The sequence below is a fragment of the Protomyctophum bolini genome (assembly GCF_963924005.1).
Source record: "Protomyctophum bolini genome assembly, chromosome: 4".
NCBI lineage: Eukaryota > Metazoa > Chordata > Actinopteri > Myctophiformes > Myctophidae > Protomyctophum > Protomyctophum bolini.
Window position 1 is genome coordinate 12,099,877 of NC_137865.1, and position 12,599 is coordinate 12,112,475.

General features: G+C 42.7%; 1 protein-coding gene across 7 annotated transcripts in view; it reads right to left on the reverse strand.

Moving 5' to 3' along the window:
* Positions 1 to 1,992: 1,992 nt before the first annotated feature.
* Positions 1,993 to 12,599, reverse strand: part of sin3aa (SIN3 transcription regulator family member Aa) — a 29,291-nt gene continuing 18,684 nt past the window's right edge. For all 7 annotated transcript variants that reach the window (XM_080761562.1, XM_080761563.1, XM_080761567.1 and 4 more), the window contains exons 17-22: positions 10,470 to 10,639; positions 9,920 to 10,093; positions 9,475 to 9,567; positions 8,366 to 8,460; positions 5,552 to 5,744; positions 1,993 to 4,781 (exon numbers count right to left, since the gene is read on the reverse strand). In XM_080761562.1, coding sequence (XP_080617688.1) covers positions 4,548 to 4,781; positions 5,552 to 5,744; positions 8,366 to 8,460; positions 9,475 to 9,567; positions 9,920 to 10,093; positions 10,470 to 10,639 — 959 coding nt within the window. In that variant the 3' untranslated portion in view covers positions 1,993 to 4,547. The remainder of the gene's footprint in view (positions 4,782 to 5,551; positions 5,745 to 8,365; positions 8,461 to 9,474; positions 9,568 to 9,919; positions 10,094 to 10,469; positions 10,640 to 12,599) is intronic.

Below are 12,599 nucleotides of genomic sequence, written 5' to 3' on the forward strand. Positions count from 1 at the left end.
CTGAATGTTATTAATAATGCACATTTATATATCTAGCATTTTATATTTACCATTGGCCCACATGGTGTTCTTTTTTTTATCTTTATTTTTTTATCCCACGATTTTGTAACCCATTTTTCACCCCTGTGTCAATCATCTAATGTGATCCTGGGCTCTACACACCCTCCGCCAACCTGGGGAGAGCAACGGACTTGAACTCATGCTTCCTTCATGCCTGAGTGTCCAAGTTGCTCCTTTACACCTGACAGGGGGGAGTTTCCCTGGTTGGACGTAGCGCGTGGAAGGAACACGTTATTCCAGCCAGTTCCTTTCCCCTCCATCAGGCGCCCTGGCTGGCCAGGGGGAGGCAGTTTAGAGACCAGGATTACTGCATGTTTTTTGTGAGGGTCACAAAAAAGGTTGAAAATTGCGAAAATTGCGGAAATTGAAAATTGCGGAATTTTTAAAAATCCTCAAAAATGATGTGGATGTTATAGCATGCCGTGTCGTAGGTACCCTAGTACCCTAACCCTTGATCGTAGGAGATAGTAACGTAGGACTCTACATATCAAGTGCTATCCAGTCATAAAGTTTGAACACTTGAAGAAACTACTACAGAAAACTGGAAACACTGCATCCTATCTGTAGGAATGAACAATCGACAGCAGGGGACAACAGAAACAGGACGGAAGACAATGAGGGTGGACACAAGTGTGTCACATATAATTCGCCCAGCTGGTACCCACTTAAGGCCCAATCAGATCCCAGTTCAAACCCATATAGGCAAACTGAAATAAAATGGCCCATTTGGAATTTTGGATACCACCTAAGACCCACTTAGAAACCCGCATAAGCCCATATGGGCTAACACGGGTGATCCCTTTGTGAAAACTGGGTGCACGGCCCACTCGGAACCCATGCCCATAGCCCATGTCAAAACCCAAGTGGGGCCCAGATGGACATGTTAGCTGGGTAGGTGAAGACATGTCAAAGGGCTCAGCATTGAAATCTTTCATGCACGCCAGAAGGTCCTGAACTGCATGCCTGCTCATCCCCTTTCATACTTTCTGGCTGGCATTCAACATGCTTCCTGTGGCGATAATCCTGGCAGTCGAGGTTGACAATAATCTGGAAAACCACCTCCTGTAGTCATATGCCATCAGTCCAGCCAGCATGTTGTATGTTGAAGATAGGTACTTTGGGGCATTTCTTGCATGACATGCATCAATATTTTGGACAAGAGGGTCAGACATTTCTAAAAAATGAGAGCCAGAAGCCCCAGCATGTCTGTGCCAGGTTCCTCATACATTCTGCTGATTATAACCTTCATATCACCATCATCCTCAAGATGGTGTGAGCTTCTTGTAGAGCCTCCTGTGTGTCGCTGAGAGTATTGAGGTTCTTTTTGATGTCCTCTGTTAGTTCATCAATAATCTTTGTCAGTCACAGGTGGATAAGAGCCTCTCCAGAGCAGGACACAGCACAGTTACTTTATCTTCAACGATGTACATGTGTTGACCTTATGACCTCTGAGTACTTCATTTTAGTTGTACTGGCATCAGCTTGAGCAGAGCTTTCATTTGATTTGAGCCCAATATGAAGGTTCTACGACAATGTTGGGGAAAAAAACAACCAAAAGACCTCAAACATCTCTGGGTACAATGTAGGCTCTGTTGTGACTCGACAATAAGAGATGCTTTCAGAGTCAGTAGCCTCACTGTGGAAGTGTTGATATTAGGCGAGTGGGACCTCAAATGAGTTAACATGCAGAAGGGCTTCAATTGCATTTTTCACTGCAATTGAAATAATTGTGGTTGTGGACTCCATCTAGTGGTGAGTGTGGTGTAGCGAATGTCTAAAATAATAAAAGTGCAACTCAAAGGTTTGCACATTTGGTCCCAAGACCACATTTGCGCACACAGCAGCATAATTATCGTATACTTCATTCACTAGTCACAAAATGCACGTTAAAAAAAAGAAAAAAGAAAAACAAGCGCAAACACGTAGGCTACAAATGTCTTTTTATTATTACTTTAAATAAAGTCTAAATAAAAGGAGGGGCTAAACACATGCTCATGTGACTGTTGTCCATTATCAAAAATATGGTGATCCAATTTACAGCAGGAATCTATCCAGGTGAGAAGAGGTGATGGTGGTGGTGGTGGTAGAGAAAGGCAAAAAGGAGTGACGGAGGTAGAGAGACAGAGCGAAAGAAAGAGAGACTTTAACTTTACATCAGACAACTGGTGTCCATGAAACCGGGTGAAATGAGCTGGGGACAGTGATTCCATCAACACTTCGGCCACATAAAAACAAATCATCAGTTTTCTTCTCATATAAAAATGTAACGGAACCTGAATTCATTTCTACATTTCAAAAAGAAAAAAAGAAAAAAAAAACATTTACATTTTCTTTTTTAGTACAGAAATTTAAAAAGGAACACACACGCACACAGTGGGTAGAGAGGGGGGGGGGGGGTAACAGTTATGTGTCATTTAAATTCCTTAATGTTCAACTCCCTTTGGTAAAAACGGTAGTAAATCTTGCGTCGTCTTTTGTTGTTTTCCATATATACATTGTCGTTCTAAACTTCAGTTGAGTTCATGACTAAAGTTCCACAAGTCTAGAACTATCACAACACGTAACTGTCATAAAGTCTGACCCTATGTACACATTATGTACAGTGTGTGTGTGCGCGTTTGTGCGTGAGTGAAGGACAATCCAGAAAGCGATTGCGTGTGACTGTGTACAGTATCTCCGAATGGGATTTGTATGTACAAGCTGGTGTATTGACAGTCACAAAACATTATTTGCCAGTAACCTTTTAAAAACAGGTTAGACACCAGGGCAGCGTGTGTGTGTTTATAGATCTATATATAATATATACACACAACAAAATACAAATCATACTATAGAATGCCATGACATTATTCATAAGAGCTGTACAATTTTACAGTCCGAGTGGAAACAGCCGTCTTGAGAAGGGAGAGGCAGCCTCAGAAAACAAATATATATATACAGTATATATATATATATATTTAGACATACAATGCAACAGTGCTTTGTTTCCCTGGTATCCTCCATACCCACAACACTGTTTGGCACTCAGGCGTGTTTCTGTTTCTGTCGTCATAATGCTGCCACTTTAGATTGCTCCAGAAAGGATTGTGGTAAAAGATTGTGATGCAAGTTGTTTGTGTCTAGTCTCAACACAGCACCGTCTTGAAAAAACACACAAAACGAAAAACCTCTGACCAGCCTTGTTTGATCTCCCCCAGCACTTTGGAAAACAACGAAAACTATGAAATAAAGGTACAACTTCCCTTCAGGTTAAGTGCACTTGTCCGTCAAAATAGATTCTATGATCGCTTATGTAGTATAACACAATGCAGTATAACCATATATACTGTGATAAAACACTATACTGTAGGAAATGAATCCTGGGTCTTTGCTTGAATAGCAATTTTGTTCTGAATTATCGGTGTTAAGACTTACTTGTTTTAATCTGGCTGAGTAAAAACATCCATGACGTGTGTCTCTAGCCCGTTACTGCTGGCTTCCTATACTAAAAGGGAAGATAACTGCATTCATCTGGTGTCCCAGCCGTGACAGTTTTCTGCCCCCCGAAGGGAGGGCTTTTGTTTTAGACTGTGACAGAGGGGCTCCATTTCAAGCACACTTGAGCCATGAGACACCACCGAGCGAACTAAAGCGAGCAAGTTCAGTTGCCGTGTTGAACGTTGCGAAGTTCGTGCAATGAGTCCTGATAGGATAGAAAACCAGCAGTACTAGTGGTCCTGGTAGGATAGAAAACTAGCAGTACTAGAGGCCCTGGTAAGTTCAAAAACCAGGAGTACCAGCGTCCTGATAAGAGTAGAAAACCAGCAGTACTAGGGTTGAGAGTGAGGAACCCTGTTCTGGAACATTCATGGCTTTGCAATTGGAACGTAAAGATAAAAACACATAAAATAATTCCTATAAACAGCTTCTAAACAGGACAGCTGGGCCACAGTTTCCTATAAAGAAATTTCATAGTGTAGCGTAAGGTTCCGTCTATATGTGCTGTTGTGTGTGCTGGGGAGGAGCTTTAGTGACTGGTATTGTGACGGTTCCTAGGGTTTTGGCACCGAATGGCCCAGTTGAAAGAGAACAAGACACAACCAAATGCTGGTATAAAAAAACCAAGACATCCTGCCGCCCTGGAGTATAACACAAACAAACAAAATGAATAAACATACACGGTAGCTAGCTTAATGTTTGTGCTTCCGTGTTGGTCATGATAAAAAAAAACATCTGGAGAACCTTCCCACCCCACATGGGACAATTCCCAATTGTGTGTTTTTCGTGTCATTTCCACCCACAGGTCCTCCAGAGATCCCCCTCCCCCTCAAAAGACGACTATTTCACCCTCATGTGTCTACATTTCTCCTCGCTGGAGGTTTCCTGGTCACCAGAATGTGGCGCTTTGTAGATTCTGGGTTCAATCACCCGCCTCCAGACCCCAAAATTCTTTAAAAAAAAAGGTTCAGTCGCCCACCTGCGGTGTTTGTGTTGTGGTGGGCTGTGTACTACGGAGCTTTGCTGGCCGGGGGGCCGTACTTGACACGGAACTTGTTGATGTTCACAAAATTAAGGACCTCCGGGTGGAGCGTGGTGACGCAGGGCACCCGGCCCTCCCGACCCTCTCCCATCAGCCACTTGGACGTGTCGGCGGCCATGCTGTGGGTCACGTTAACCTTCGCCCATGCGTCCACCCAGTTCTGGAAGCGACGGTGCAGGCGCGTGCTTACTCTCTCATGGGACTGGAAAGAAGAGAGAGAGAGAGAGTGGGAGAGAGAGACGAAAACAAACATCAGGAATTGCATTGCAGCTTTAACTTTTTGGTTGTGCTTGTTTTTAATTGTAATTATTTGTATTTGGGAGATGAAGCTGAGGCTAAGGAAGATATCCAGTTGTCCAGAACCGCAGAGCGAACCAATGTGCCCAGGGATCCAACTATGACCAATTAGTATGAAGATGGCTGCCATGAACGAGCCATAATGCTTTCGGTATTCTGACAAAGCCTCCGACAGGCCGACACTAAGGGCCGATTCATACTCCTATTTTACCGTTTTACCGGCGCTGTAGTGCCGAAATGATTTCGGCTCGTCAAAAATTTTCAGTAGCACCGAAGAGGCGACTTTAGGACCCACGCCCCCGAACCTCAAATGACGTCACATTGTAGGCTCTACAGCGCCGAACCGACTTTTATTCGGCTCTAAAATAAGAGTATGAATCGGCCCTAGCTATGACTCAAGACATATTAGTCGGATCGCGGTGTAGGTGTGAGGGCCGCGTAGCACCCAGAACCTCTAGTTTCTTCTGTTCTAGAGGTTCAGGTTGGACTGAGGCCGATTTTGAAAAGGCCTTCTAAAACCTAAGGAAGTTTCTGAGAAACTTCACAGACTTGCAATTGAAGCCTGCCCCCAGAGCCGATGGGTTCCCAGATTGAAAAAAAGGCTTACCTAGGATCAGGATGTTTATTTCCAAATGAGCCAGAATGTTTAATAAAAGGTGTGTGAGCTGGGCGTACCTGCTGTGCTCTGAGCAGGGCGGTGCGTCGGTACATGTAGTCCTCAGACTTGAAGACATACACCATCTTGTACGAGTTGAGCTTAAACATGCATTCCATCTTCTCCTTGTCCAGGCCTTTCTTCCCTCCATCTCCGCTCTCCTTGTCCAGCTGCTCTCTGCCTTTCTGGTGTTTCCTGATCCGACGCAGGTTCCTGGAGACAAAACACGAGGCGGATGTACATCCAGGATTTCTTCACAAGACATTTAGAAGTAGGGCTGACCATCAAAACTGAAAGATCAATTGTTTGTGTTCTACTTCTCCCCACAACGTACACCCACAATAGGAACTCTAGGGTTCATGTGGTTAAAGGACCACTTCACCACTTTTCAACCTATCTTCATATAACAATTATCATGATAAAATGGCATGATTTCTATTAGCTTGTATTCCCCATCGATGATGTCACTGGAAGACGGTTTCTGAACTGCCCACAGCCCTCCTATGAGACACAGGGCTGTATTTTGCGTGTCTTAAGTACCAGGTCTTATTCCCTAACTTGAGTAAACTAAAGACCTGGAGGCGTGATCAATGCCATTTGGCTATTCTGAGTGGCCAAAGAGCATTGATCACGCCTCCAGGTCTTTAGTTTACTCAAGTTAGGGAATATGACCTGGTACTTAAGACACGCAAAATACAGCCAACAGAGTAGAAAGAAATTGTGCCATTTCTTCATGATTATTAGTGAGGACCTATTATATGAAGATAGTTTGAAAAGTGGTCCTTTAATAGGATCACTGTTTTGACAGTGAATAGCAGGTCTGCTGTTTTTCTGAATAATGTGCTATTTTTATGATAGCTATGAGCTATTTTGTTTATCTGTATAATACATTCTATAAGAAGTTAATAACTAATATTGTAAATATGCACTCAAGCCTCTCATGGCTCACTATTGAGCAGAGGATTTCCTCAAGCTTGGCTACATTTTTCTTTTGCGTTATTAATTAAAAAATGCCCTTTGTTTTTGTTTGACCAAATAGATTAATATTGTCAAGATATACATACTCACAATACAAGATTTGCTGTTAATAGTCATATTGCTGTACCTAGTTCAAAGACAAACTCAATGAAAAAAACTGTAATTTATAGAGCTATAGAGCACCGAAGTCCTGACGTAACTCGCTCATCCCGACGATTCCCCTGGTTCGCGGAAGTAATTTCTCTATGGAGAATAACATGGGGTGATCTTAATATCGTCTACTATAAGCGTTGTGGTCCAAAAATAAACAAGCTGTCTCTGCGTTATTGTTAGGGAGGTGTCTCTGTATCGTTTGCAACAGTCAGTCACTCATATATGATACAGTCTGCTTCTAGCGAAAATCTAACTAATTCAGCAGCAGTAACATTAGCGTTTTCTCTCAGTCAGTTGATTCTTCATATCCATGAGTGAAGCGGCCGGGGTGACATGTATATTTTTCAAACACAGTTGTTATATGAGGCGATCTAAAATCGCCTCAATGGGGATTTCAATGCAACTAAAAACTGAAAGTGACGTCAGACTTCGGTGCTCTATTGATTACTGGAATAATTTAGCACTTGACATCTGTCTAACAAAAAAATAAAACAGCCTTTAAGAAAAAGGCAAAGAGTTATTTACTTGGATATAGATGACCATAGTTGAGAGAACTATTTTAGGCTAAATTGTACCAGTGTTTGTTTTAATCTGTTTTATAATTGTGATTTGAAGTATGTTATTTGAATTAATGCAATTGAATTGTGTTTTATGTTGATGTGACTGTGAATCAATGCAATTCATGTAGTTTGTAGTGTATTTTGTAATATGTTTTGTGTGGACCCCAGGTGGCAGCTGACTGCCATGGCATCAGCTAATGGGGATCCTTTTCAAATAAATAAACCAGCGTGTTGTCAATGAAGTCCATTGTACTTTTACATTTTTGTGGCAATGATATTTTGTTGTTAAATACACAGCAGATTTCTTAGTTCTACTGGCCTTTTTCCACTCCAAGGTGATGGTAAGAACATATTATTTTAAATATTGTCTTTTAAATTCCACATTGAAAATCTGGTCACCAAACTGAGACAAAAAATTGTTTTTTTCTATAGGAACAAAGCATGCTTTCCGACATCCTGTAAAAAAACAATCATTGAAGCCACATTTCTCTCGGTTCTTGATTATGGAGATATTATTTACAGGATTGCTGCACCATCCACTTTAAAGCACCTTGATACGGTTTATCATTCTGCCCTAAGGTGGGTCACTGGTGACATCTATGGTACCCATCACTGTACACTCTATAGGAACGCAGGCTTGTCCTCTCTGTCCAAAAGGCGGGATATGCACTGGTATATTTTCATTTTCAAAGCCATCTCAGGAATGGTCCCCTCTTACATTTGTTCTATGTTGGATCAGAACCTAAGTACGTATCAGACCCGCTCGGGTGACTTCCTGACCCTCAAGGTTCCTTTTGCAAAATCGGAGCAAGGCAAAGCAGCTTTTTCTGTCAGTGCTCCTTTCGATTGGAACAAACTCCAAAAATCCATAAAAATCAGATCACTGCCTTCCCTAGGTCAATTCAGGGAAATTATTTCTAGCACTTTTACTCATCAATGTAACTGTTTTAATTGAGTCTCATCCATTTATTATATTTATTCTAGCTTTGGACACTTTCTGTTTTACAATTCATATTTTGATATTGCTGTATTGTAGAGTGTATGTTGTTGAGTTTGTTTTTTGTATTTCGGCTACATTGAAAATGAGGGCTTGCCCCTCAATTGCACTCCGAGTTTAAATAAAGGTTATGATGATGATATTACCTGGGTAGAAATACAGGTTTCTGGGCCAGGTGGTCCCTGACCTCTTGAGACGTAGAGTCAGAGTTTAGGTAGCGGTCCACATAATCAGACCAACGCTGAAAAAATAAACACACACATAAGACAACAATCAGTCCGTTAATAATCTACCAGCTTTACCACAAACCTCACATACAGCAGATGATACAGTAAATGGCAAACGTGAGTTCCTATATAAAATGTCCCAAACCATAAGGTTTTGTATATATGAACTGGAGCATGTACTGGAATCTGTTCTGTTGTCACTGGGTGTTCAAGACAGACTTGGCAGGGTTTTGTGTGTGCAGCAGTTATGCATGGGTCAGTTCTGAAATCAGTCCGCAGTCTCCGCACACATCAATTATCCACCTTCCAACCGTCCTGACCCAATAATTCTATCCAATTTGGAAATCTGCACCTCATAAAACCATCACACCTGGTTTCCTGTATCGTGTCACCATCTCTCTCTTTTACATATTTTAATCGTTGTCTTGCTAAGTATAAGTACCAAGAACTACTAAATTACCAATATAAATATTTGCTGATGTACAGTGCATCCTATACCTTCGGCGTTTGGGGAAATATTTAGCAGTGGCTCACTTCAGTATAGGGACTGTAAAAAAAAATTATAGGCGTAAACCGGTGAGGCAGGGCAATATTTATTTGTCCTAATAAAATGTAGGACAAAAGGAAATGTCTAAGCCCCAGGGAGATGAACCGATATCTCTGGCCTCTTTAATGCCAGAAGGACTGCATAACAAGACATTTGTTACAGTCTAATTGGTAACCTATTGTAGCAAATTCTGTGACCCTAGATGGGTTGTGGTTTGGCTGTTTTTGTAGACTTGCAATAATGTAAAATAAGTTAACATAATAGTCATTTATTTTTGACCCGACCCGTCAGCACTGTCTTGATTTGTTTTTGTGCCGCGAACCAACCGAGTCAATGCTAAACTGAGACCTGCAGATTACAAGTCAACACACACCAGACCGGTGTATGTTGGATGGATGACGGTGCTCTGAATGTAGCGGTTGATTCCAGTCACAGAACTGGGATTGGACAGAACTCTCTCCCTGTTGGTTTGACCTCTCACCTCAGACTCCATCGGCTCCACTGAGTTCTCCTCCTCTGTGTCCAACAGCTCCACGGTCAACTGGACCTGACCTCTGTTCTTCAGAAACATCAACTAGAGGAGCCAAGGAGAGAAAGAGCCAGATAAATATTTGGAACAGCAGGTTTGATGTCTTGATATTAAATGTCTCCTCTGAAAGTTTATAAAGAATTATCTGCTGATCATCGTTATCGTACCCATTCTGAACGGGAACCCCTTTTTGTGTTTAAAGCATTGTGTTACGCTTTAGCTATTGAAAAATAGCAGATCTACAAGTTCATAGCACGGCACCGAGTGCTGCGGTACGAGCTTGTAGATCTGCTATTTTAGAAAAATCGTGAAAATGTGGCGCAAATCTTTGAACATATATTCTTCCATTCTTCCATCTGGCAACACTGAATGCATTGCTACATTTGACTTCTCCTACCTTGAAGCAGTTTTCGTCAGACATGACCTGCTCTGCCCTCCTCTGATAGAGGCTCTCTGCTGGGCTCCTGGATGGCTGTGTGGACAGAGGCCCGCCTGTGGCCCCACTGCTGCTCTCTGATAGGTAGAGCTCTGTCACCTGGACGCAGACCTCATCACTCACCATGTGTTGCAGCTGGCGAGAGCGGGAGGGAAAGGATGTGAGAAGCATTACATGGGAAACGTATACGGCATTTTCCTGAATGAATGAAGCTGCACAAACCACAATAGAGGGTCCAGTGGTGAAGCCGTACTCTAGCATGGCTGCTTGTTATGTATATCCTAGTGTGGTGACGGTCTACGCCTCATTTGGTCAAATCATGTAAATAGTGATATTTATAATACTACCAATTGACCCAAAACTTGACAAGAAGAACGCAAGTCGTGACCTCATGTACGTAGTGGCATGAGTTGTGATTGATCTACTTTCGACAGGACAGACATACATAAAGACAAATCCAGATGGCTTGGCCAATAGCCACAAAAATAGAAATAAACGGCTGGATGCTCACCTGCCTGACGATGCTCTGGATCAGTTTGTCCATGGTGAAGGCGATATAGGCGTGGATGGTGAACATTTCCCTGAGAGAGTCTTCGTACTGCGGCGTCTCCATGTTCCCGTCCAGCAGGTTACGAACCATCTCCAGGAACGTTGAGTAGTAGTCCTCCACCTCGATGTCCACTAGAGGGAGGAGACCAACGTCAGGGCAGAGCAAACACAGAGCAGGCAGCAGCCAGACAGCTCGCTTCCTTTGATGGTTCACATACTGGTATATCTGTCTGGCATGCATACATGCCTGTCAAACTCATTGGCCCTCATTGATCAACCGTGCGTACGCCAAAATATGGGTGCACGCCGAAATTACCGAAATTTTCGGCATTTACCATATCCGCCAAAGCTTGAAATTGAACTTGAGTAGGACAAAAGTCACGTCTGGTCGGGAGCTGTCGTATGCTTTGTCCTCGGCTGTCGCATAACAAGGCCAGTAAAGTGTCGTACACAAGCGGAGCAGCATTGTCTGAACTGCTGACACGCTGTCACACTGTCACAGGCATCTAAGCATATGTTTTCACTCCTAAAATGTTAATATAAAACTATGTATATACATGTAAAAAAAAAAGAAAAATAAAGAGATTTCCAACTTTACAAGTAATTAAATTCGCGCAAATAAAAACAATATAACATGTTTACAATGTATTAGTTTGTGCTTAATCTAACAGTGCTTTACTGGCCTTGTTATGCGAGCGCACTTGTGAGATGATTTGGGAGCGCATGTGGCATGACATCAGATGCCTAAATCACTGTACTGTCTGTGATATATATATTTTTTAAAGGCATAAATGGACTGCACGCCTTTATTTCCAAGTGACAATGATAAGCATACAGCTTGCTTATTTGCAATTGTAGCAGGCTATAGGCGTAAGGGGCTTAATCATTCACCATTTAAATAAGTGCTTTGACAGTTCAGATAAAAGCGAGATCATTTTAGGGGGTCGGGAGGACGGGACCGCGGCCTGCGTCGCCAACACATACCAGCACACATGCAAGCGGCAAGCCTTCATCCATATGTTTATGATTCCTTCATCAATGATCAAATCACTACAACGTTGATTATGACTGCCTTGACGACATGATAGCCTATCTCTCATGCAGGCATCACTCACCCACAGGACTTATCACAGCAGTGCGCAGTCTCACGCCTTCGCCGTGCACTGCGCACGAATGGGTAAAATTAATATAGGCCAGCCTACAAACGTATTCCATTCATGTCGATGTGTCATGTAGGTGGGTGCGTGCGTGCATGACAGCAAGGCAAGCGAGGTGAGAGGGAAACAGACAGGTTAGGCCTACAACTTTATTTAATTCATGCAAGTGTTCGTTCTTTATTTATTCTTTTAACAACACACCAGTTATTTGGGCTTGCAAGTTGCGTGTGCGTCTGTGTGTGTGTATGAGAGAGGGGGATGAGGCGGGCAGCAAGGCACGGGAGAAACCTTTTTTTCCCCCCATTGACCATGGTTTCCAGGTCGTATTGCAGTTGTTCATGTCGCAAAAACGAGGGCGGGGCTTGATTTCATAGGGCGTGCCAGATAGATTTCAGCAGTCACATTTATTAACGTCAGAACAAAATTAAGGAAGGATCAGCTGTTTGCGATCACTTAAAAATGCTGTGGTGACATGGGTGTACTACGAAACCCACACTCGAATTTGGGGCAGATTTTACACTCAATTGATAAATGAGGGCCATTGTCTCCACCAGGCCGAAGGCCTGGGGAGAGAGTATGTTTTGCACTCCGTCTGTGTGTGTGTGCACGTCCGTCCGTCTGTTACCAACTAATCTCTGGCACCGTTAACCCGGCCGATGCCAAATTCTTGCACACGCACACTCCCTGAATGCCAACGATGAACCTCTGCCCCAAATCTTCCAGAATGGTCTGTTATAGCGCCACCAGGAGGCCGGCTTTTGTAAAACACATTTTTTTATATTACTCCTCCAGATTCTGTCCAAAAATCCCGCAAATCGTTAAACAGTATCTCTAATTGTTATGTGTTCAAGACGGATCTGTCCGATATTTCATATTTCATCTAAATTGGCTAACATTGGCCTTCAAAGTTTGCAGGATTGGTCCGTTTTTAACAA